This window comes from Microplitis mediator, chromosome 1 (genome assembly GCF_029852145.1).
Source record: "Microplitis mediator isolate UGA2020A chromosome 1, iyMicMedi2.1, whole genome shotgun sequence".
Taxonomy (NCBI): Eukaryota; Metazoa; Arthropoda; class Insecta; order Hymenoptera; family Braconidae; genus Microplitis; species Microplitis mediator.
Window position 1 is genome coordinate 26,568,628 of NC_079969.1, and position 25,229 is coordinate 26,593,856.

Sequence of the window (25,229 nt, forward strand, 5' to 3'; positions counted from 1 at the left end):
TAGTTAAATTGTTGAAATAAAAAATTCAGGATCATAAATATTTATGACTTAAGAATATTGACATTTTATAAATAATTAAATGAAGGTGTCCGTAGTTGGTACCCTTTCAATAATTGCGCTTTTTATATTACTTAAAAATCATAGTAGATAATAATTCATTACTTATATTAATTAATTTATGTTTCGACTAGTAATTAAATTTTAATTTTTAGTGCGAAATATTTTTTTTGCCAATTAAATTTAAATTATTAATGAGAATTTTAAATTAGAAATATTACAATCATACTTGAAAATAATTAAATAATTAAAAAAATAAATTATAGGATTAAATTTTAAATTTATTGATTACGCTTACGAACAAATCAAGTCGCTCCGAATGAAATTAATTAATATTTATATTTATATGAAAATTATGTAATCACTGTGACTGTTAATTCTGTACTAGTGGAGTTATTTTGTAAATTTATATAAAAATCAACTTCAATGGCATTGATAATAATAAAAAAAAAAAAAGAACTTTAGAGACAGGCAGCCATAAGTCCAGCGACATTTTCAAAATCAATTTTCTCGGTGATGTTTTTGGTTTTTATGTTCTCGTCCTGATTGGCGATGAAAATGACATTTTTGCTTTGCTCTTGCCAGCCGTACTTCTTGACCCAGTGTTTCAAAGTTCCATCTGCATAAAAAATTAATTTGAATTAAGTAAATAATTAAAGACGAGCAAAAATTAACGATAGAGAATAACAATACTGCAGTTACTCGAGTAATAGTTTTTGGATTCTTTTTAAACCATGAATTTAAGAAAAAAAAATATTAAAAAAAAAATTACACCTGTAGTTTTTTAAATTTTCTACGTGTGCATATTTTTAGATTTTTTTTTTGTCATTGATTCGTTGAAAAAAAACCCCGAAAATTGTAAACTATCTGTCAACTTGATCAGGGTGGCCACAAAGAAATGATTTAAAAATTCCCTGATATTTCTCGGTTTTCTAGTAAAGTTTGTCACATTTTTCCCTGATTTAGAAATTTTATTCGTATGATTTAGATATTCAAAGTTTTTATTATATTTTCATTTTTAATAATTAAATTTGATAATTAAATCATGCGAGAAACCATAAAAAATGGCAATAAAATAAATGAATATTGCCTACTTTTGATTATTCGATGTCAAAAATGTATAAGTTAAAATTTTTAATGAGAAATTTTATAATTTAAATAAATTCAAACTACACTGGTTACAAAAATTAAGGGATATTAAAAAAATTTCAAATTTTTTAGTAATTTTCAACAGTTTGTAACTCAAAGGAAAATGGTCGCGCAATAAAAACAAAAAGTCAAACTGTAGCTTCAAGTGTCTAGTTTTCTGATCTGGGTCTTAAAATTTTTTTATTATGCACGGTTCCGGAGCAATCAAAAATCAATCATAATTATCGAAAAAAATTTACTGAACTCGAAGATCGTTTTTAAGACGACCAAAAATTTGGTAAATTTATTTTTCGATGGTTTTCTCAGGATTACTCCGGAACCGCACATAATAAAAAAGTTTAAAGACCAGATCAGAAAACTAGACACTTGAAGCTACAATTTGCCTTTTTTGTTTTTGTCGTTTGATTATTTTCCTTCGAGTCACAACCTGTTGAAAGTCACTTTAAAATTCGAAATTTTTTGAATATCCCTTAATTTTTATAACTAGTGAATAATTGAAAATTTTTTAAATTTTGAACTGTTACAATTTAATTCCCGGATACTTTTTGAAATTCTCTGACATTTTCCGGTTGCGTTAAATTCCCTGATAATTCCGGTTGTCCCGATTCGTGGCCACCCTGTTGATGATCATTAAAGAAGATTAATATTTACCGTCAATGTTGCCAAGAAGTTGAGCCAGAAGACCCTTGTCGATAGTCTGGAAAGTGATTCCGACAACATGACAGACGAATTTCCTCACCGAGTCCTTGAAGCCAACGATCCGGTCGCAGAGCTCAGTCATGGGGATCTGGGCCATTCGTTCCCAGAAGTGCTGGAAGTCGCATCGCTCCAAGATGTCTCCCAGGTAAATGACCTGATTGATAAGATCTTCTTGCATCTAGATCGATAATTAATTAATAAGTATTAATTAGAAGAAGTGACAGCGGTGATGAGTTTAAAAACTTACGATTTTTTCACTCAGTAGACATTTGCACAGAACGAAATCAGTGTGAGGTAAATTAGTGAGGGCCTTCAATAATATCTGAGCCGTAACATCGTTTTTAAAAGTATGTGGGTTGAGTTGGTATAATTTTAGTACCGTCAAATTCGCTTCTAAATCATAAGCATTCTCACGAGTCTGAACCTCAACGTATTGCTCCAGTGTTGGCAGATGATCAGGATTGTATCTGGAAATTAATGACAGAGTTTAGTAAAATTCAGTACTTGGAATTAATGGATTGTGATACTTGTGAAAAAAAAAAAAAAAATACCTTTCGATGCCTTTGATCATCTCGGCGATATTTTGTCTCATTGCCTCGACCATTTTTTTAATTATTTAATTAATTGATTAGCTGAATATTTACGAAATGTCCTGCTATTACTAGGGTGAAATTGTTGGTTAGGTTGTAGGTTACAGCAAATGAACGCGTGGTTGACATTCAACAGTCGATTAGTTTCGATAGTTCGATAGTGTAGGGTATCGATATGTTCGAAGTTCGGGAAAATCTACTCTATCGACGGTCAGGAGAAAAGTTAGTTCGAGGCGCGGTTTGAATTGAATTATTTGTACATTAGGTTATCAAAAGGATTGGTTCATTATGATGTCCTCGAGAAGGAAAAATCCCTGAAAAAAATTTATTTTTTGAATCAAGACCTATATGAGGGTAAATGAGGATGACACTCCGTGAATAAAGGCTCAAAACTTTGCTCCTGTTGAAAATAACCCATCACAATAAAAATGTTTTTTATTCCTTATAGTGTCCTGTAGTAGGAAAAAACCCAAAAAGTCCCGAGAAAAATTTATTTTTTGAGTTTAGGCCCATACAAGGATGGGTGGACATAGGTGGAGATGGGTGGAGATGCCACTATGTGATTTTATGAAGAGCAGCCCGTAACTCTTACCCTGTTGGGAATGACCCAACACAATATTAACGTTTTTTGTTCCTTATAGTGTCCTGTAGTAGAAAAGAACCCAAAAAGTCCCGAGAAAAATTTATTTTTTGAGTATAGGCCCATACAAGGATGGGTGGACATGGGTGGAGATGGGTGGAGATGCCACTATGTGATTTTATGAAGAGCAGCCCGTAACTCTTACCCTGTTGGGAATGACCCAACACAATATTAACGTTTTTTGTTCCTTATAGTGTCCTGTAGTAGAAAAGAACCCAAAAAGTCCCGAGAAAAATTTATTTTTTGAGTATAGGCCCATACACGGATGGGTGGACATGGGTGGACATGATTTACTATGAAGAGTGGCCTAAACTTTGCTCTTATTGGGAATAACCCATCACAACATATATGTTTTCTGTTCATTACGATGTCCTCTAGTAGAAAAAACCCAACAAAGTCCTGAGAAAATTTTTTTTTTCCGATCCTGGCCCATATGAGGGTGGGTGGAGATGGTCAGAGACGATTCACCATGAAAAGCAGCCCAACTTTGTTCCTGTTGGGAATAACATATCACAATATATATGTTTTTTTTTCTAGGATGTCCTCTAATCGGAAAAACCATAAAAAGTCCTAAGAAATATGTTTTCTCTGAGTTCAGATTCATATGAATATAAATGAGGATGATTCACCATAAAGAGTGGCCCATAACTTTTTTTCCTGTTGGGAACAACTTAACACAACATTATTCGGGAGGCTTAACAGACGTCTTACCAAAAAAATTCCCCCGGATATAATCAAATCCACAAGTTTTTCTCATTTTTCAAAGTTTACGTTTGACCGTCGAGATTGTTCTAGTGAATGTATTTGAATTTACGTTTTTTCTGTTGTTTAAGCGGCTAAAAAAACGTTTTTGAAAAAAAATCAAGTGGGCCATACGAATGTTCTTTTAATTAAAAAACAATTCTATTCGTTGCACCTGAAAACGTGCGCGGATCGCCGGTTCGTATTTGGCGCCACCAGCAACCATCTCCAGCTTTCCCCTCACCTAAAATTACGCGCTGAATCAAACTTCCAACAAACTGTCAATAATAATAATAAACATTTCCAACCTACAGCGGACTTCATGCATCAGCAAGCATACGCATGCGCGAAAGCTCTACTAGTATCGAGGAAAAATTATTAAATTCGCGACTCCGCGATTTCCAACGCGATGAGCTCACAATCACTCACTGAGGCAACGTAGAGTAGTAGTTTAATTTGTTTTTTTTACGTTGTGTACTTAGTAAAATAAAGTTTAAGCATCAGCCATCACCATCAACAACAGCAACAAAAATCGTATAAATAGATACATATCCAAACAACCAATCACTCGATGTAAATTTAATATTTATTGAATGTAGCTGGTAGTCTAATCGTCAATTAAAAACGTGTAGTTAGTCTATTTATTTATTAACAAAGTATCTATTAAAACTCACAACAATGACGAGATTAATTCCCCAAGTTAATTATCTGACTCAAGAACATCTCACTGGGTTTGAAAATTACAAGGTAAACAAACATGTTCGCTCCATATATTTATTTTCATATTTATACACATACATAATTACATTTAATTACAATTAATTATAAATTCGGCAGTGCCGATTTTGCCGCATTTTATTCATGGGTCACGAGGTCACGTCCGTAATCCTAATCCTCTTATTCATTATTCAATAACTCTGTAAATATTTTTTTTTCACCTTATCGGTACTCATTTTAAAATATATATACAATTGCTAATTACCCCAGGTAATTTCATATATCCTTGTAACTGAAATGACGGGACTATCATTAACTTGCGGGAATGACAATTTATAATTTGTGCTCTTGCTAGTTTACTATACAAAATATATGTGTGTGTGTGTATATAATATGCAATAATAATGACGATGAGGCGACTGATAAAACTAGTGATAATACTTTAAGTATGACTACTAGTTTGTTTATTTATTTATTCATTTTTTTTTTAGTTACTAAAAAATAATTAACGACTGATAACTAATTATTGACATTAATTTACAGTACAGTTGCTTGGATACGAGTCCTCTGAGTATTTATGTTATGCACCCATTTTGGAACAAGGTTGTTACTGTAAGTATTGATAATCATCATAATTAATACTATTAATCATATCAATAATTATCAACTTAATGGTTTTTATTTAAGTCATTTTTTGTGAGTTTGGATTTTAAAGTTTGATTATTTATTTAGATTTTATTTTTTGGCATGAGAAATTTATCAGTTCAAATTTATACCGGGAAAAAATAATTTTTTTGATCCTGAAGCTCGCAAACAATTGACAATTTTTGGATTTTTTTTTTTTTAACAAATAAAATATTTTTAAAAAAACTAAAAATTTGCACGTGTAGAAAATTTAAAAAACTAGAGGTGCAATTTTTTCAAATATTTTTTTTTTTTGTATCGTTTTAAAAAAAAATTCATAAGTTATTAGACGTTGGCTAATTTATGATACTGAAGTTCGCAGACAATTAACAATTTTCGGATTTTTTTTTTCACAAAATAAAATATTTAAAAAAAAAAACTAAAAAAATACACATGTAGAAAATTAAAAAATCTAGAGGTGCAATTTTTTAAAATATTTTTTTTCCTAAGTTATCGGTTAGAAAAAAGATTCAAAAATTATTAGGCGTCGACTAACTTCAATATTATGAAGTTCGCAGACAATTGAAAATTTTCGGAATTTTTTTTTTAACAAATAAAATATTTTTAAAAAAACTAAAAATATGCACATGTAGAAAATTTTGAAAACTAGAGGTGCAATTTTTTAAAATATTTTTTTTTTCATATATCGTTTGTAAAAAAAATTGAAAAGTTATCAGACGTTGGCTGACTTCAGTATCATTTTTTTTTAAATTTAATAGTTAATTAAAAAAATAAATAATAATTTTTTTTACAGTTCTGTCCAAAATGGGTCGCGCCAAATTTGTTAACCTTCTCAGGTTTCCTGTTCACAGTCTTAAACTTTCTGATGTTTGCATACTATGATTACTATTACTACGCATCGAGTGATGATCACCCAGAGTACCCACCGATACCGCGACTGGTATTCGCGCTGGCTGCATTCAATATATTTATGGCATACACACTTGACGGAATCGACGGTAAACAGGCGCGACGAACACAAACATCAGGACCACTCGGCGAGCTATTCGACCACGGGCTCGACAGCTGGACAGCGATGCTGATAACAGTCTGTATATACTCAGTGTTCGGTCGCAGTGACCACAGCATCCCGCCTTTGAGAATGTACTTCATCTTATGGAACGTCATGATAAATTTCTACTTGAGTCATTGGGAGAAATACAACACCGGCGTACTATTTTTGCCCTGGGGCTACGACGCGTCCATGCTGGCCACAATTCTAGTGTTTATCGGCACCAGTATATTCGGCCACGAGTTCTGGAAGTTTGAATTACCCGGGGGTTTTAATGCCGGCTTACTATTCGAGGTAATACTTTACGTGAGCGCGATGGTGTCAAACGTACCAGTCGTCGTGTGGAATATCATCAAGTCGTACCGAGACAAAACCGGTAAAAATCGGAGCTTCATCGAAGCCATGAGACCGCTAGTGCCTCTTATATTACTTTTCAGCATCGCGACTTACTGGGTGACGCACTCCTCCATAGACATTATGGAGAAAGATCCGCGCATTATTTACTTTGCCACAGGGACAATATTTTCAAATATCTGCTGTCGGTTGATCGTGTCCCAGATGAGCAATACCAGGTGCGAAATACTTCCCTGGATATTACTTCCGCTAGCCAGCGCGGCTGTATTTTCTTATTTAATACCCAGTTATGATTTAGAGATAATGTATTTGACGGCAATAGCTGCTCTTGCGGCTCACGTACATTACGGGTCTTGCGTGGTGAGACAGATGTGCCACCACTTCCGTATAAATCCATTCCGCATTCGCGAGCATTCGGAATGACTACTTGCCGACGATGCATGCTAGAAATGAAGAATTACACACTTTTACAATGGATCTTTTAGGTCGGGGATAGATCTGACACACGTTTATCATTTCCACTTATTTTACATGAATTTACAATAATTGTAAATCATTCAAAATCACAAAATTTATAATCCAATTGTCTTTCTTCATTATTAAAATTTTTTTAAAATCATCAAATAAATTTATTCTGTTCGGTTTTGGTTCGTGTGTAGATTTATTTATGTGTCTTCATTTTTATCGTGTATCGTCTCTCGGACGTTACTATTATTACTATTATTTATAGTTATTAATTAATTTTAATAAATTTGTGGTCACTTGTGCCATTGAACAATCATACATTACAATCTATTGTTATTAATTATAATTATTTAATTATAGAATTATAATTTTGATAATTCTGCAGTTTTGGGTATTTTTTTAATGATCAAATTATTTTAAAGTCTACGCCAGTATTAAATAAATTATTACTAGGGACAAGATTTTTGCCATAATTTCGAAATGAATTGTTCAAATGTTTAATATTACGGGGAAAATATTGGTTTTATAAAAAAACATTTCAAACAAAAGTTGTAGGAAATATATTTTTATAAAAGAAATGTCTCTTATGATTTTTTTATACGACCGATATTTTCACCGTAATTCCAAAATTGAGACTCATAATGAATTATTCAAATTTTTGTTAATTATGAAAATCTTAATTTTGCAATTACGGTGAAAATATTGGTCGTTTTAAAAAATCATAAGAGACATTTTCTCTAGAAAATAAAATTTCCTACAACTTTTATTTAAAAAATTTTTTTATACGGCCAATATTTCCACTGCAATTCCAAAATTTGACACCATTACTTATTAATTGTTATTCTTAATTAAAGCAAAAATCCTGGTCCTAATCATTACACTAGTAATTTTTTATTTTAAAATCATATATTAAATTAAATGTCATATGTTATATATATTTTTATATGTAATTTTCTAAATTAGGTTTTTTATATTTTTTTATCAGTACAAAAATTTATTAAATTAATAAATGATTTTTTTTAATTAGAAGAACAATTTTAAATATATACATATATATTTATATATATATATATTAATATATTTATATAAATAATATAATAATTTTGGGATCTCATAATTTTTTAAAAAGATTCTGGTATAAAAATAAGAAAAATTGACAAATATTTTTTGGCGGGAATTTTTAAATAAATTTGAATTTTCTCATAAATAAACTGCATAATTATCATTATTATTTACAATTACATACATTAATGTATTTAAAAATATACAAGTCATTATCATTATGTCATTTATAATTTATACAAATGAGACGCATGATCTGTTTTTTTTAGATTAATTTTTTGTTAAACACTTGATGTATAATTTTTTTAATTAGCTAATTTTTAAAACAATTTAGCTGGCATTTGTAATTTATTTCTGTTTAATTTAAAAAAAAAAGTACATTCGTAAGTTGTATAATTATAAAGATACTATAAATTATCACACTTATCAACAAAATATTTACATGAGTAATGAGTGTTGATAAACTAGTTTAAATGAACGGAGGAACGTAATTTATACAACTAATATTATTTTTAAATATTATTTACAAATACACGTGGGACAGTTTACGCGGTGTTACATTGTAATTAATGAGTGTGAATGTACCAAACATCAGACAAATTTTAAATTATAAATAAATAGAGTAAATAATTTAAAAAATAAAATTAAAAAAAAATGCGCATTTGAAAAATTTAAAAATTCATAAGTGCATTTTTTAAAAATATTTTTTTAAAAATTATTTACTCTATTTATTTATAATTTTAAATTCTCATGTCTGCTACATGATACTGAAGCCGACGTCAAATAATTTTTGGATTTTTATAAAAACGATAAAATATAAAATAAAAATATTTTGAAAAATTGCACTTACAGTTTACTAAATTTTCTACATGTGGATTTTTTTTTTAAATTTGAATGGTTGAAAACAAAATTCTAAAGTTGAAAATTGTCTGGTAACTTCAGGATCATGCATTCACATTCATTCGTAATTAATAATTAATTAATTAAACAAATAAAAATACAAAGAAAAGTAAAAACAAAAATAAATGTACAAACTAGTCCCAAAAATTTAAAATGTATATCAGTAGTTAAATGTGTATATATATTATATATATATTAAATAATAATATGCATTGTAATTCTACTGAGTTGACAAACTAAAATTAACAATCAATTAATAATTAATTAATTAATAATGAATGAATTTATAGATTAACTGATTGATAAGGACATGAAATAAATTTATCATCGCATGTGTGAGACTATTGAACTCTTCGTAAACTACCAAAGCATATTTAATTAAATAAAACTGATAATTATACAAAAAAAAGAAAATAAATAAAATTAATTAAATAAATTAATTATTTGTTTTTAAATAAATATTTTATTACATTCATTTTATCCTGGTTTCAATAAATGTATTTACAGTATTTATATATACATATATATATATATATATAAAAAATGATGTACTACATAACGTAATTATAAATATATATGAATGATTAAAAATAATTATTTCTTAAATTGACTTAAATAATCACTTTTTATTTTTTCTCTTTCATCTGGTGGCGGTAAATAAGGTTCTACTCCACGGCGTTTACGGTCTGCATAAACGTTATTCTATAAATAGTAAATATGAGGATTAATTATATACTTCCATTAATTGATAGATTATACTACTAATTAATTTTTTTAATTAACTATAAATATTTTTTTTTCAATTCTAAATTTTATCAGAACAATTAAAATTTTTTATGAAAAATTAGAACATGAATGTTGATAATACTCATATATATTTTTTTAGATATATGTTTTATATATCTGGATCTAGAATTATAATTTAGGTTACTGAGTTTTAATGATACTGAAGTTAATCGACATCCAGTTTCAAGTTTTTTTGAAAACGATAAATTATAAAAAAAATTGCACCTGTAGTTTTTTTGATTCTCTACAAGTGCATTTTTTTTAGTTTTTTTTTTTCGTAATTGATTTGTTAATAAAATTAAATTCAAAAATTGTCAATTATCGGTTACATTCATGATACTGAAACTAGCCAACGTCTAATAACTTTGAGATTTTTAAAAGAACGATAAATTGTAAAAAAAAAATATTTACCAAAAATTGTAGTCTTTTAAATTTTCTACATGTGCATATTTTTAGTTTTTTTTTTATTCAAATTTAAATGTTAAAGAAAAAATCCAAAAATTTTTAATTGTCTGCTAACTAAAGTATCATTTACATTCACACCCGTGATGTAGCAGACGTCAGGTAAATTTCAAATTATAAATAAATAGAGTAAATAATTAAAAAAATAAAATTAAAAAAAAATGCGCATTTAAAAAATTAAAAAATTGACAAGTGGATTTTTTATAAATATCTTTTTTTAAATTATTCACTTTATGTCTATAAATTCTACATTCACACTCATTACTTCAGGATCATTTATTTTATTTTATTATTCTACTGCAAAAATAATGATCCTGAAGTTAGCAGATAATTTTCAATTTTCGAATTTTGTTTTCAACCATTCAAATTAAAAAAACTAAAAATATGCACATGTAGAAAATTTTTAAATCTACAGGTGCAATTTTTTCAAATTTTTTTTTTTTTTTATAATTTATTGTTTTAAGAAAAGTCCAAAAGTTATTAGACGTCAGCGAACAGTATCATTAAAAATATAATAATTTTTTGTACGAACATTTGATACCAGAAAATATTCATTGTAATAAAAAATAAATAAACTATATAATTAATCTATGAAACAAACTTACCCAAAATTTTTTACAAGCTTTATAATTATCAAAATATGCACCACAAGCTTCGTTTTTATTTTTATAATTTTCCTCAATACATTTCATCGATAGTCCATGTTCCTAAATAATAATTAATAAATTTATTTATTCATTACATTTCAATTTACCAGCAGAATGTTTATCAACACAAATACATGTACAATTACAATTGATAAATGAAGTTCAAACAATTTATTATTTTACCTTGAGACATGGATTGTTTTCTGGAGATACAAGTCTTGAATCTTGTATTCTTTTTCCTGTAGGCATTTTTAAATCTCCAATGAGTTTGATGCCAGATGATACTACTCGAATTAGAGAGGTTATACTTCATGCTTCTACTAAATATACATATACATACATATATATATATACATAATATAGGATTTTTTTTTATACTGAGGCCTCAGATAATTTTGTAATTTTAATAAACGAGTTGCTTGTAAGCAAAATGAAATTTTCTAGACAATGCACAGAAATATTTTCAAAAGTTTTTTCTGTCAGGAATTTATTTGTTTATTCAAAAGAAATAGATTTTTTTAAAGTCTGCAATCTGCGACTTTCAGTATTATTTTTGTGAGTTTGAATGTAGCAGACACAAATTTAAAATTATGAATAAATCGAGTAAATAATTGATAGTATCAAATTAAAAAAAAATGTGCATTTAAAAAATTTTGAAATTAATAAGTGCATTTTTTATAAATATCATTTTTTAAATTACTTAATGAGTGTGAATGTAGCAGACATGAAACAAATTTTCAATTATTAATAAATAGAGTAGATAATTTGAAAAATAATATGTAAAAAAAATGCACTTATTAAGAATAACGACAAACTTTAAGTTAAAAAATTCATTATTTATTAAACAAATATATTTTATACATGAGAAGATTCTTCTCCATTATCAGCAGCCATGGCCTCGCGGTTTTCATAAGCCCAGAACCCATGAAATTCAATTAAAATACTTATCATTGTGTCGCCTTGTCCACTGAAACATAAATAATTATATACTTTTAAAATATCAATAAATAAGTGGCATAAATTACCCAGTTACCAAACTTTTTTAAATTAATTTTATCCATTATAAAATTATCAAAATCCAGTTGAATGTTCGTGAGGTAAAAGACTTAGTACCCAATCGGGGAACTAGTACCCAATCTCTCATATATTTATATATTTATATTTAGTTAAATTTAGTAAATATAGATATACAAATATATGAGTTTTCGGGTACTAGTTCCCTGATCGGGCATTAGGTCTCGTAACTTAATTATTTATAAAATATATTTAAATAAAAAAAAAGTTGTAGACTGATAGAGGTCTGGTAATCGGGCACTTAACTCTACGGCTGCCCAATTTCAAAACACAGTAACTGACAAAAATAAAATTTTCGAAATATGCATCGAATCATGTTCACAAGACTCCACTGGAACTAAAAATACTAAAAAATCGATTTTGAAAAATTTTTCACTTACTGTGTTTCGAAATTGGGCAGCCGTCTAGTTACTGTATAAATTTACTTAAAAAATATGTTACCATGATAAAAGATCCTGTAGAGTAATTTTACATGAATCAGCAGGCTTGACCATGTCAAAAATTTCATCTTTGACATCTTCAAAGCTTACTGGCTCTTGCCCGTGCATGGTCATCTGTTCCTGTATCGCGCGGAAGAAATAATTCAAACAGAAAGTATCCAAGTATCCTTTATTATTAATATCAAGTATGCGGAATAAATAATGGAGACTCTGAGGCTCGTGACGGTTCTCCAGAGCCAGCACAAAGTCCAAGTAGGTCTTGTAGTCCATTTCCCCTTCGTAAGTCAGACATTCTTGGAATACACGTTCCAAGAAAACGCCGGTCAGGGTTCCGGTTCCATACCTACGTCAAAGTTGGTAATTATTTTTTGCAGGTGATTATTTTTTTAAAATTAAGTAGGCAATTACCCAGATAATTCTTCTTTGTTGAGCATCCCGTTGTGATCGCGGTCTAGATTTAAATACTGCCCGTAGACTTTTAGAGCAGAAGGTGCCGAGAACCAGTTGGCTTCTTGCAAATCTTTTGGCAAATCTTCGTCACGTAATTCCAGAAGGTCGTCTAGGAAACTACATGCCAGGATGTCTTGGATCCTGACCCGACCAGTTCGCAGCGGGTCAAGAAAAAATAGAAATTTTCTTACCGCAGTGCAGACGTAAAATGAATGAAACGATTTCTCTAGACCTTCTAGCTGTGGTAACGTTGGAATCAACTCCAATATATAATTCTCTAGATCCTGGAATAGTAACAGTCAGTTCAAAATATTCGGGTAGTAATTTATAAAGAAACCAGTACAGAAATATGATACTGGTTAGCCAACGTCTAATAATTTTTTAATTTTTTTTATAAACGACACATTAAAACAAAAAAAATATTTTAAAAAATTGCACCTGTAGTTTTTGTAATTTTCTACATGTGCATATTTTTAGTTTTTTTGATTTGTCGTAAAAAAAATTCAAAAATTGGTAATTGTCTGCTATGAGTGTGAATGTAATGATCCTGAAGCTAACCGACAATTAAAAATTTCCGGATTTTTTTTTCAACCATTCAATTACAGAAAAAAATAAAACTAAAAATATGCACACATAGAAAATCTAAAAAACTATAGGTGCAATTTTTTTAAATATGTTTTTTTTATAATTTACTGTCTAAAAAAAAATCCAAAAATTATTAGACCTCGGCAAACTTCAGGATCATGTGAATGTAGCAGATATGAAACATATTTTAAATTACAAATAAACGAACTGAACAATTAAAAATATAAAAGTAAAAAAATGCACATACTGATTTTCAAATTCTGTAAATGCGCATTTTTTAAAATTTTATTCAATTTAAATTTAATTCACTTATTTAAAAATTTAAGATATTAAAGCTAGCCGAGGTCCAATAATGTTTTGATTTTTTTAAAACAATAAATTTATAAAAAAAAAATTGCATCTCTAATATTTTAAATTTCCTACATGTGCATTTTTTTATTTTTTTGGATTTGATGTGTTGAAAAAAAAATTCGAAAATTGTCAATTGTCTGTTAACTTTAGGACCATTAAAATTTTTTTAAATTGACAATTGTCAGTTACATTGACACTCATTTGTCTGCTAACTTCAGGATCATCACAGAAATCAATTATTTGTGATATTTAAAATCACTTACAGACTCACGAAGATATCCTTGACCAGTTACATCATAAAGAGAAAGACCTATTCGTGTTTGATGGACCCAAACCTTTCTCATGACGTAATTGAACAGTGCCATTATACTAATTCTGCCATGAGGATCTCCCTGCTGCAGCTTTGCGAACACAACAGCTGTAAAGTACGGGGCACATTTAGCTCCCGCGAGTTTTCCCACTTGTTTGAAGTCTTCGTAATTAATCATCTGCTCGTCTCCAGAAAGCGGAGGGCTGTGGTGTTTATCCAGCAAGACCCAGAGAGCTTTGAGCTCATTGTTATCCAACAATTGACGAGATCTCCGTTGCAAAAATAACGCGCGCGTCTCTTCTCGGAGCTTCTGAGGCAATATCTCGTCTTCTCTTGGCAACTTTAATTGATAATTAAATTAAATAAACGTTTAGCTGATAATTAATCAAGAAAAAATAATTGAATACCTTGAAGTAAAACTTTGGTATGATTTTGTAAGTCGCATCATTGTCTTCGGCACATGTTCCCTTCCATTGGCGGTAAAATGACTGGAAATATTTATCTTCTTCGTTTTCTATGTCAACTATATCTTTTTTAGCTGTTAAATATATGAATAAATATATAAATTAATAAGTATTTTAATGTTGATTAGTTATTTAAATTACAAATATGATAAATACTTTGTGTTGACTGAGAAGATTTTGACAAAAGAGATTTCAAATCCATGATTGCTGCATTCTGAGACGACTCTCAATTAAAATTCAATTTTAAATAAAATGTTTATTAAATTATTACTAAGTACTCTAATTACTTATGTGTTTAATGATGTTTATAACCTCTTTTTATTTTTACTGTCAAACATAAATCAGCTGTTGGTAGTCAGCGCCGCGGGCTCCAGGTAATTTATTTATTAATTAACGTTTGAATTTCGCGGCACGATTGCCAGCGCCACCTTTTCCTAGTTTGGTTTGAGATTTGAATTTTGCGGGAGATCAGCGCGCATGCGCGGGGCTGAGTTAGCCAATGGGAGACGAGAACTCCCCTCCACTTTGGCTACTGCGCATCCTCCTGCACAGCAGTCGTTAGTCAGAACAAAGAATGGCTGGCACATGTAAGGTCGAATCTCGGTTACTCTGTTGTAATTATTTGATTTTTAGAGTAATTATTAATTTATTTGTACTTAATTATTAATAAAATAATTGTCTGAGTCTTTGGGAATAATAATTTATATAAATTATCGCGTATCTAAGTTTAAATTCCGAAATAAATACTCTAGAGTTTGCTGTAGCTTCTAGGCCGTGGCTCCGTGTATTTATCAGTAAATTTTGTTAATCAAATATTTTTAAATTCAAATTTCGAGTAAAAATAAGCTAAAATAATTGAAGGAATAATTATTTGACTAAATTGTTATAAATTATTGTGTCGGGAATTTTTTTTTTTCGATTTTAGCGTCTGTCGGCCATTTTAGTTGGCGCCACAAGTTCTCGGAAATTATTTAAACTTTTTTTTTAAATTATAAATTTATTTACTGTTGTTGTAGTGATTGTTAGTGACTTTGTGACTGTGATTAGTTAATTATGATGAGTTTAAATGTGAAATCAGTTGTGAAGTGTTAAATAAGTAGTGAGTTTTAAATAAGTAGTGAAGTTTAAATAAATAGTGAAATTTTAAATAAGTAGTGAAGTTTTAAATAAGTAATAAAGTTTTAAAATGAATGTGAATGTAGCAGATATTAGGTAATTTAAAAATTTGAAATAAATAAATTGATTAATTAAAATAATAAAATTGAAAAAAATGCGCGTACGGATTTTGCATTTATCCAAATATGCATTTTTTAATTTTTACTCTGCTTACATTTTATTCATTTATTATAAAATTCAAAAAATTGACAATTGTCTGCTATATTGACACTCATAGTTTTAAATAAATAGTAAAGTTTTAAATAAGTAGTGAAGTGTTAAATAAGTAGTGAAGTGTTAAATAAGTGGTGAAGTGTTAGTATTGGAGATGCTGGAAGTCTAGAGCTGAATCCTGATCCAGAGCTGCTCCTGATAAATTGTCATCTGATGGGGTAAATTTAATATCCCTCAATACTCAAACAATTAAAATATTATTTTTTAATATTAAATTTTAATAAATTCATTATTTTTTGTTTTAGAAAATTCTGGTCAAGTGTTGGAACCCTTCTAGTCTTTTCTCAGAGGTTGGTGGAATGTTTTTATTTGATTTATATATGAGCTGAATGAAAGTAGCAGCCGAAAATTTTTTATTCTTCAATTGATAAATAAAATATAAGTTTAAAAAATTTTCAAAACGCAAACCGATTTTTAAAAATTTAAATATTCATATTTTTTTTTTAATAATTTGCTTAGAAAAATTAAAAAATTTTCGGACCTCTGCTATTTTCAGTATCATATTTATTTGAAAAATATTATTTTTTTAATGTCAAAAAGTTTAAAAATTTGAAATCATCGTCACGAATCGTGTAAGTCCGTAGACATTCGGTTGTTTATTTGAATCCCAAAGCCGTGTTTCCAGTCGTCAAGGTAACTCACGAGCGAGTTTACTTACAAATTGACATTTAGTTTAGAAAATATAAAAAATGTCCCAAGAATTTGAGTACGTAATCCCTCCTTGGGAAGCGGAGGCGATAATAAAATATCTATCGGTCTCGAATCTCGAGGAAATAGGAACCAAACCCTGGTTCGAGTTCCACAAAAAGCTGATGCACTTGAACCAGCAGAGTATCTTAGAAATCACACACATGCGCGAGGAGACGATAAAAGAATGGTTCGTAACTTTCCAAAAAATTCCCGTTTTAATTTACGAGGCCATACAAATTTCTGTTTGGAAGCTTAAAATATTTCCGCGACTCGATAATGGCCAAGAGCCGTCGAATACTTTCATGCTCTACAGTGTTTTTTATCACGAGACAATCGCAGTTTCGCTTATGGAAAATATTCTGTATCATTGCGATAGTGTAGAGTCGCTCGACGATTCAGCTCTTGATTTAATAGACTACGCAGTTGATTACATAACTGGTATCATTTTTGATAAAGATCCAGATGATGGAGATAAAACTGAGCAAGATGAGTCTTGTCTAGGAGAATTACTTAAGAAAAAAAAAGAAATAGAGTTCGATATCGGTATGAAATGCATCTCAATAATTGGGTATCTGTCGAGTTTTACTGACAGCTTACCTCTGTCTACTTTGAAACGTCTGCTATCAACGCATGACGTTCCTTATTTGTTTGCTCAACTGATTGAATTGCACCCGTGGGAAAAAAAAATTGACGGAGTCCAGATGATTTATTCCTCGTCCTGGGAAAAAGTCAAAGCGGGCGAGGAAGACAAAATTTGCAAAGTCGAGGGCCAAGTTTGGTTTGGACTCCGCGAGCTTCTTCTAAATCCAAAGTCCGCGAGTTACTACCAAGTAACCGAGTTCAGAATGTCTGCGCTGACTAAATTGCAAAAGTATTTGCATGAGAAAGTCCTGGACCAAATCGCTCCGTTGATTGATTTGCGCAGATGGTTGAGTTGTTTGAATATCAGTTCGCAGATTCCTGAACCCAAGCCTGGTATCTGCGTTGAAATTATTCCTCAAGTGAGTCTTTGGTCATTGGGTTTTCTTTTTTTTATTGTAGATTAATATTTGTTGGTCTTTAGATCAGGTCTTCTATCGTCGATAAGTATAGGAAGCAATGGAAAAAAATAGCAAGACAACAGTCGGAATATTTTTTTAATAAAAATACTGAATATGTTCAAAACATGGCGGTCATTCTAAGCGAGGCTTATGATCTTGATAAAATAGTTATCGATGATTATAAATGTGTTGTCTGTAATGATATCGCTACTAAACGATGCTCGAAATGTAAAAGTATTTGGTACTGCGGAAGGTAAATTTTTTAAATTTTTAGTGTAAGCAGCAGACATCCAATTATTTTTAAATTTAAATGAAATTGAAAAATTTTTTTAATTTTTAAGGTGAGAGACTCAGTACCTGATTACTCATATTTGTATATTTGTTTACTAAATATTGATATATATGGAGAGATCGGGTACTAGGTCTCTTATCTTGCAGTTTTTTTTAAAAAGAAAATAGTCGGATATCTGGTATCTGATGTAAAATAAATAATTAAAGAATTGAATTTTTTTATAGAGAATGTCAAGTTAAAGACTGGACCAATCACAAAAATATTTGTGAAAAAATACTAAAAGCTCGCGATTAAATGAATTTATTAACGGGCTTATAAAATTAATTTTAATTATAATTATAAATTAAAGAACACAGTAATTAATTATATTTTATATCATTATTTATTTAAAATAGTTTAATGGACACTATTCTGTTTTAAATACTCCATAAGGACGTCTTTAGCTGGGGTTTCATCACCAAAGTCCTGTAACAAATTAGAAAAATTTTTTTAAAATAATTATGTAGCGAGTGATTAAAATAAACGGATAATTAAATTAAAAATATCAGACTAGTGTGGCGTATTTCAGCAGGGTTTTTAAATTGGGTTCTCCTCAGTTGAGGGAGCCTGTCATATCATCATTTAAATATTTAATTCGTTGATGAGAATAGTTTGATAGATCGAGCGGTTAATTACCTTGATGACGACGCAAGAGCAGCCGACGACTTTTCGTGCTTTTCCCGCACTGTCGATTTTGCAGAGACCGGCCCACTCGCCGAGTTTCTTGTTGTTGTCGACCTTGATGAGGGGAATCTGGTGCTCGTTGCAGAGGGCCTGGACAAGTTTTTTGTACATCGGCTCGTCGCAGTTCTCGGCCAGGATACACAGCATCGCTTGCCTCCTAGGAAATTAAATAAATTCCATCATTAGAGGCATTAATGCTCGTCCGATGTTATTTTATTAGTTGATAGTTTATAAGTACGAACTTGTCAAGGCATTTTGCTGCTGCATGGATTCCATGGACCACTCCTTCGTGGATCAAAGCGTTCTTCAAGACTTCTTGGAGCGCTTGGTTTACGTCCATTGTACTTCCGGCCATTGCCGAGGGGACATCATCACTATATTAAAATCATTATCATTAGAATTTTTATAAATATTTTTGTGATCCTGAAGTTGGCAGACAATTTACTATTTTCGAATTTTTTACTCAACAAATTATTTACAAGAAAAAAAACTAAAAATATGGATAAGTAGAAAGTTACAAAAACTATAAATGCAATTGACAATTTTTTTTTTTTTTTTTTTTTAAATTGTTGTTTAAAAAAAATTCCAAAAATTATTAGACGTCGGCTAACTTCGGTATCATTAATTTTTTGCTTATCTTTGAATTGAATTCAATTACAATTTTTTTTCAAGATCTGAATGAGTAGAAAATTTATGATACTGAAGTTAGCAGACGTCTAATAATTTTTGAATTTTCTTTTAGACGGTAAATTATAAAAAAAAAAATTTTGAAAAAATTGCACCTGTAGTTTTTTGAATTTTCTACATGCGCATATTTTTAGTTTTTATTTTTTTTGTAATTTATTTGTTGAAAAAAAAATCCGAAAATTTTTAATTGTCTGCTAACTTCAGTATCATATATTTTTGCTTGTCTTTGAATTGAATTCAATTATAATTTTTTTCAAGATCTGAATGAGTAGAAAATTTGAGGTTATAAAATATTGCCGGGAGTAAAAAAAATAAAATTTACGAGGAAAAAAAAAAAGAATTTTAGATTAAATAAAAAATAACAATTTTTTGAATAGAGACAAAATAATTGATAGAATAAATAAAAAATTAAAATATGATCAGAGTAAAACTTACTTTTCGGCGTCAGACATGATTCAAACCGCTTAGTTTCCTGAAATAATAAATTATAAATATTAATAACATATTCAAGATTATTTATAATTTTATTGCGATAATTTTTAATAAAAGATGTCATTATTATTCGCGGATTTTGATGACAGCGTTAAAGTAACGTGTTGCATTTACCTTTTACGATGGAGAAAAGAAATGGAGGCGCGTTAGCACATGTGTCGTGTTGGTTTTCCTTCTCCGTGAACAAAATTTACCGGTGCTGACATCTCGTCTTTTTTTTTTATCAGCATTTCTACTTTATCAACTGCCGACTTTTCCCGCACAACATATGAACACAATGATTTTTTGATTTGATTAATACGAAAGGTCTCGAAGTGCGCAGTACTGATTGCTATCAAGTTAATTAGCATTCGTATTGTGGAAAATAAGATTTTTTAGGAATTAATTAATTAATTAATTTGATAGCGTAACGGAACCCTGAAATTTATGGGGAGTTTTTCATTAATTATAAGGACGTGAGAATCTCAGTAAGATCGAGCAGATTATCCGATTGAATCCATTAAATAAAAAGGTCTAACAAGGTCAGATTACACGCAACGGGATCGTCTCTGATGATGTTGAGAATCTCATCATAAAATTACGCGGTAATTTATGGTAAAGAGATCATTAGATGTAAGATATAAAGGTTTTATTAGATATATGTACGTTTTTTTAGCTTAGACTGTTGAGTTTGCGGAACAAAGTTTAATTCAAATTTTATTCGTGATTCAGTAAAGTGTCTGGTTAATGAATTTTCTGCGTGGTAGGGGGTAGTGGATTTTATTATACCGTTGGTTTTATTTAAACGGTGACGCGGTGATGTGACTATACAGAGCAAAAGTAAGTGTACTGAATTGTGACTTTAGTTCTTTCAGTCATCATTGTTACTTCAAAGAGACTACATCGCGGGGGTGGATAAACTCTATTTCATTGCGTTTATTAGTAATACATTTGAATAAATATTTAAAGGTAAGTTTTTTTACTTAAATACTCAAGTATTGGTTTGTTATTGGCAATTTTTCAAAATCTATTATCATTCATCGGCACGAAAACGCATTTTTTTTGTTGCAAATTTTGATACTTTTTTACACGGAGAAAAATGGACAAGAAATCTACGAATTTTTTATTAAGCAGGAGTTGAGTCGCCATAAAATTATTATGCTCTACAAAAAATATACATTTAAAACTCATCGCACAGTTGAAAAATTTGTGTTAAACTTAACACAAAACACATGTCCAAAACGGTCCACTCAATTTTTTGTTTTAATTTAACACATTACTTGTGTCAAACAATGATACAGGTTTAAAACTTGTTGAGATCAGATAACACATTCAAATTTAATTAAATTTACGCTTGATGGTGTCAAATAATTGACACAAAATTTTTGACCAATGAATTTTTATACACAAGAACACAAAATTTTCAACTGTGCGATAAATTGTGATGAACAGTATTTGTGTAAATTAGGAATTACAGTAGAAAATAAAAAATTTTTTGACACATCAACTTCCTGTTTAGTTTGGTCAACAGCATAATAAAAATTAGTACATTTTCGGTCTCCATTTTTCCGAGTGCTTACAAAAATTACGTGATTTTAAAATTTTGAAATATTTTGAATTCGAATATTTTTTAGATGTCATTCAAAAATTTTTTGAATGCTGTTAATTAAATCGAGGGTAATTACACTATCAAGAATAAAAGTCGCGCCTACTTAAAGTGTCGCACACTGATTCCCACGTTTTTAACCAATTAAATATTTAATTGCGAATTTGTGTAGTACATTGAACCAGACGTAACTGTATATTATGATACCGGAACTGCTAACTTTAGTAACTAAAGTAGCAATCGTAGGACGTTGCTACTAAATTAAACAAAAGATTTGTTCCGCTATCAAACTTGACTCAGTGTTTATCATTTTAAATACCGGTTTAAATGACTTTATATTACCGTTGCTTGTTTTACAAACCGGGCATTCAATAACTATTGTCTAATGTTAGTTAAAGTTTGTATGAAAAATAAATTGATATGTAAAGTAAATAGTTTGACAGCTAAAGTTAATAAAACGGACCGTGTTGTGGTTCCCGCGGTGACCGGAAAGTCAAAGCCGGATCTCAGGCTCGTCGATCTTCGGCATAAAAGCCGCGGAAGTGTTTAGGGAAATGATATTTGTCACGGTTTATGTTAGGGTCATACGATGGAATCGAACAAATAAACAAATGTATTTGTAGGAGCTATTGTTGGATTTTATACCGTGAATGTTTTGGTGAAAGAAAAATTGCCATGACATTTATGCATGAGTGAATATCAAAAGTAAATTATTGTGATGGGTGCGATAATTTATTTTATCACTCATTCCAGTCAATTGTTTTATTTACTCAATTATTTTTTATTTTTTAGACGCTATGATTGCATTAATTGCAATTTCAGTGAGCTTGCTTGCTAGCACTTTGGCTGCTGGAGTAGGCAAAGCTTGGGAAATATCACCTAATCCACATGCCGAAATCACAACACATCCAACATGGCCACGATTAGATTTATCGGCCTTTGAAATAAGAAGTGTCAGCGGAGTTGGTCATTTGGCTTCACGTGAAAATCTTCCGCCTGTTAAAATTCAAGAAGAAGCGCCGAAAAATCGCGAGGATATTGAGACGTCAACTGAAGAATCTGGTGAAAATCGCGTAGCCAAGGAAATTGAGGACATGGAAAACGATTATTTCAGCCCGGAAATCATTTACGATCATCCGATTTTTAAGGGGGTTAATAAAAATTCACGGAAAGACGTTGAAATGCTACCGGGTCCTTGGGAGAAAACTAGATCACACAGGACAGGTAGAAAGCGTGGATACTGCCCAGACAGTAATGACGACGTAGAAAATATATCTGTCGATCGGGATCATTTGCGAGTCCGCCGAGATGTTGAAGAAAAGGAAATGGAAAAAATATCGGGAACTAAAAATGTACGAGAGCCGCGTCTGAGTGCTTCGGAGTCTTGGTCCAAGCAGCCATTGGCGGTTGAATTTCGTCATCATACTAATTTAGAAGGAAGTTCTAGTGGAAGTGAAATTGACGCATCAAGATCGTCCCTACGAAGTAATCAGGCTCCACAGGTTGCTTTCGTTACGGCGAATCGAAGAAATTTTGAGTCTAGAGAATCTCGAGATTTGCCTCTTCCTAGAGATTTACCAATGCCACGAGACCTGCCGATGTCTAGATCCTTCGACGATATTCCTTATCGCAATAGTCTTCGCGATAGAGATCTAGATTCACCGTATTCGCGAGGTTATTATTATCCAGACCACTTTAGAACAGAACGTGATTATTTTGTCAGAGGAGTTAATGAGCCCGCAGCCTTTTCTATGGACCGTTATCGCATTGAAGACTATGATATGTACCGAAATCGGCCTACACCGAAGCCAAAAAGAATAATTTACTATGCTACACTACCTGAGATCGTTCGCAAGCCGGTAGATCTTCGTACGTTTGCAAGACCTTATGACAGCGTCAGCAAAGCCTCGATTCCAGTGATGACGCGTGACCGGTACCACAAGAGGATGCCTGCCATGATGGACAGAGACAGTGATCCGAGGTATCAGTATCGAAATTATCAGGGATACAATTCTTATGACCCGTATGTCAAGAGATCGAGTTTTATTGATTATTCTTATGCTCCTTTTAATGAGAGATTGGAGGAAGATCGGTATCAAGATCAAGATTTAGACCATGCGAGCTACAAAGAAGCCCCTGAAACAAAGGAAGAGTCGAGCAAACCGGCACCTGGAGTTGAAGCTAGACAAGAACAAGATAAAGCGCCTTGGCCAGTGCAAATTGGAACGGAGATAAATGTCAAAGAGAATCAAAGAGTTTCTGGGAGAAAAGTATTTGGACAGTATCCGGCTTATGACAGATTCCGTCCTAGCGCCAGAATAGAGCGCAAGGATTCTGGAAATGGCGAAAACGTTGGAGAAGCAAGACATTAAACTAGAGATATTTTATTTATTTATTAATGATATTAGCGAATTGAAAGCCTTATTGTGACAATAAGGGGTAACTTGTCAAAATGGTTAAAGGGTTCTTGATTTCCGTATCAGTTGGGATTATTATAGTTGTCAATATGTCTTGAAACAACAATTAATTCATTTTTTTAAGATCATTTTTAATCATTCATTTAAGTACAAGTAGTCTATTGAGTATTAATTTAATTCTACATTGATCACTGATGGTTTAGTCAATGTATTGTATTTTTGTTTATCTGAAATACGTATTATCAGTAGTTTGTACAGTTTTGTGTAAGACTATTCAAATTAAAACATGTAATGATGTGTAATTACAATAAAAAAAAAATAAGAGCATGAATAAAAATTGAAAATTATTTTAGTGCCCAGATAACCTGTAGTGGGCTGGTATCATTAGAGGTCCAGGTATTAGAAAATGGTAATGAAGTTTGGATTTTAAATAATCAATGGCATCGTTTCGGCAAATAATCAAAAAATTTCAGTTGCAATTGAAAAAATGATCCAGATACTTTGATCCCACATCCGTCACCTTCAAATTACTCGAGTGCTGTACGAGAATCTCTTTGTAGAGCTGAGAAATACTCTAGTTACAGGTATCGGAATATAGTGGATAAGCCCAAAAATATATTGGTAGAAAAAAATTCATTTTCGTTCAGTGCTGGGGTAGTCGGAAGGTGACGACGGTGGGATCCAAGCATCTGGCCGTTTTTCAAAGGCAACCGATACTTTTTTTATTATTTCCCTGTACACTGCCATCTATTATTTAAATTCCAAACATTGCTTTTCTCTTGTAATGATAAGAGTTTCATTCGAATTCGACCCTCGATTCACTTATTCTCGCTCTTACCCTCAGATGGTACTTGAGATGTCTGTAAGCGCGATCTCTGTTACCGAACGTCACTAACGTTGAAAATTATTCGTTATTTTTCCTTTTTATCTCATTCATGTCCATCTACTGACTCCCCCTATCAACGTTCTCGTTAACTACTTTTAAAATTCTCTGTCTTTACTTGGCACACAAAAAGCAGCAAAAAAAAAATGTAATTAGCCTACTATATCGTGCGGTCGACGCTCATGTATGTCTGCTCTCCTCTGGTGAATGGATCAATGGTAGTAAAGAATTGACCGTGAAGCAATCGAGCGATCGATTTACTCGATTACCCTCGAGAGAGTGGAGCGGTTGTTGATTACAGCATAGGGGAAGAGCGAGACACCAACAACCGCGTAGTATATAATATTTTATATTTAAGTATTATCGGGCCATGTGGAATTTGGGGTCCAAAA

General features: G+C 30.8%; 7 protein-coding genes across 8 annotated transcripts; 3 read left to right on the forward strand and 4 right to left on the reverse strand.

Moving 5' to 3' along the window:
• Positions 1 to 317: 317 nt before the first annotated feature.
• LOC130678119 (eukaryotic translation initiation factor 3 subunit K) lies at positions 318 to 2,615 on the reverse strand. The gene is made up of 4 exons (XM_057485102.1): positions 2,457 to 2,615; positions 2,153 to 2,372; positions 1,858 to 2,083; positions 318 to 676 (listed from the first exon to the last, which is right to left on the reverse strand). Exons 1-4 carry the CDS (start codon positions 2,507 to 2,509, stop codon positions 519 to 521), a joined length of 657 nt encoding a protein of 218 aa, XP_057341085.1. The 5' UTR covers positions 2,510 to 2,615; the 3' UTR covers positions 318 to 518.
• A 1,607-nt stretch (positions 2,616 to 4,222) lies between these two features.
• Positions 4,223 to 8,089, forward strand: LOC130678105 (ethanolaminephosphotransferase 1-like). 2 transcript variants are annotated; one of them, XM_057485097.1, is made up of 3 exons: positions 4,223 to 4,623; positions 5,137 to 5,205; positions 6,032 to 8,086. In XM_057485097.1, exons 1-3 carry the CDS (start codon positions 4,555 to 4,557, stop codon positions 7,064 to 7,066), a joined length of 1,173 nt encoding a protein of 390 aa, XP_057341080.1. In that variant the 5' UTR covers positions 4,223 to 4,554; the 3' UTR covers positions 7,067 to 8,086. The 2 variants fall into 2 exon arrangements, with proteins under 2 accessions (XP_057341080.1, XP_057341083.1); XM_057485100.1 differs by lacking the exon at positions 4,223 to 4,623 and adding an exon at positions 4,983 to 5,039 and having other exon boundaries at positions 6,032 to 8,089.
• Positions 8,090 to 9,530: 1,441 nt separating this feature from the next.
• Positions 9,531 to 11,308, reverse strand: LOC130678121 (coiled-coil-helix-coiled-coil-helix domain-containing protein 7). The gene is made up of 3 exons (XM_057485103.1): positions 11,149 to 11,308; positions 10,924 to 11,025; positions 9,531 to 9,772 (listed from the first exon to the last, which is right to left on the reverse strand). Exons 1-3 carry the CDS (start codon positions 11,212 to 11,214, stop codon positions 9,665 to 9,667), a joined length of 276 nt encoding a protein of 91 aa, XP_057341086.1. The 5' UTR covers positions 11,215 to 11,308; the 3' UTR covers positions 9,531 to 9,664.
• Positions 11,309 to 11,777: 469 nt separating this feature from the next.
• On the reverse strand, positions 11,778 to 14,983 carry LOC130678097 (serine/threonine-protein phosphatase 2A regulatory subunit B'' subunit gamma-like). Its single transcript, XM_057485087.1, has 6 exons — positions 14,796 to 14,983; positions 14,583 to 14,713; positions 14,129 to 14,515; positions 12,888 to 13,213; positions 12,481 to 12,822; positions 11,778 to 11,932 (listed from the first exon to the last, which is right to left on the reverse strand). The coding sequence occupies exons 1-6, from the start codon at positions 14,839 to 14,841 to the stop codon at positions 11,821 to 11,823; spliced, it is 1,344 nt and encodes a 447-aa protein (XP_057341070.1). The 5' UTR covers positions 14,842 to 14,983; the 3' UTR covers positions 11,778 to 11,820.
• A 1,611-nt stretch (positions 14,984 to 16,594) lies between these two features.
• LOC130669506 (zinc finger MYND domain-containing protein 10) lies at positions 16,595 to 18,407 on the forward strand. The gene is made up of 3 exons (XM_057472459.1): positions 16,595 to 17,719; positions 17,782 to 18,011; positions 18,275 to 18,407. The coding sequence occupies exons 1-3, from the start codon at positions 16,718 to 16,720 to the stop codon at positions 18,342 to 18,344; spliced, it is 1,302 nt and encodes a 433-aa protein (XP_057328442.1). The 5' UTR covers positions 16,595 to 16,717; the 3' UTR covers positions 18,345 to 18,407.
• A 2-nt stretch (positions 18,408 to 18,409) lies between these two features.
• On the reverse strand, positions 18,410 to 20,160 carry LOC130669512 (40S ribosomal protein S12). The gene is made up of 5 exons (XM_057472467.1): positions 20,067 to 20,160; positions 19,896 to 19,932; positions 19,016 to 19,147; positions 18,726 to 18,930; positions 18,410 to 18,515 (listed from the first exon to the last, which is right to left on the reverse strand). Exons 2-5 carry the CDS (start codon positions 19,910 to 19,912, stop codon positions 18,447 to 18,449), a joined length of 423 nt encoding a protein of 140 aa, XP_057328450.1. The 5' UTR covers positions 19,913 to 19,932; positions 20,067 to 20,160; the 3' UTR covers positions 18,410 to 18,446.
• A 537-nt stretch (positions 20,161 to 20,697) lies between these two features.
• Positions 20,698 to 24,278, forward strand: LOC130669500 (uncharacterized). The gene is made up of 2 exons (XM_057472445.1): positions 20,698 to 20,900; positions 22,330 to 24,278. The coding sequence occupies exon 2, from the start codon at positions 22,335 to 22,337 to the stop codon at positions 23,907 to 23,909; it is 1,575 nt and encodes a 524-aa protein (XP_057328428.1). The 5' UTR covers positions 20,698 to 20,900; positions 22,330 to 22,334; the 3' UTR covers positions 23,910 to 24,278.
• Positions 24,279 to 25,229: the final 951 nt, after the last annotated feature.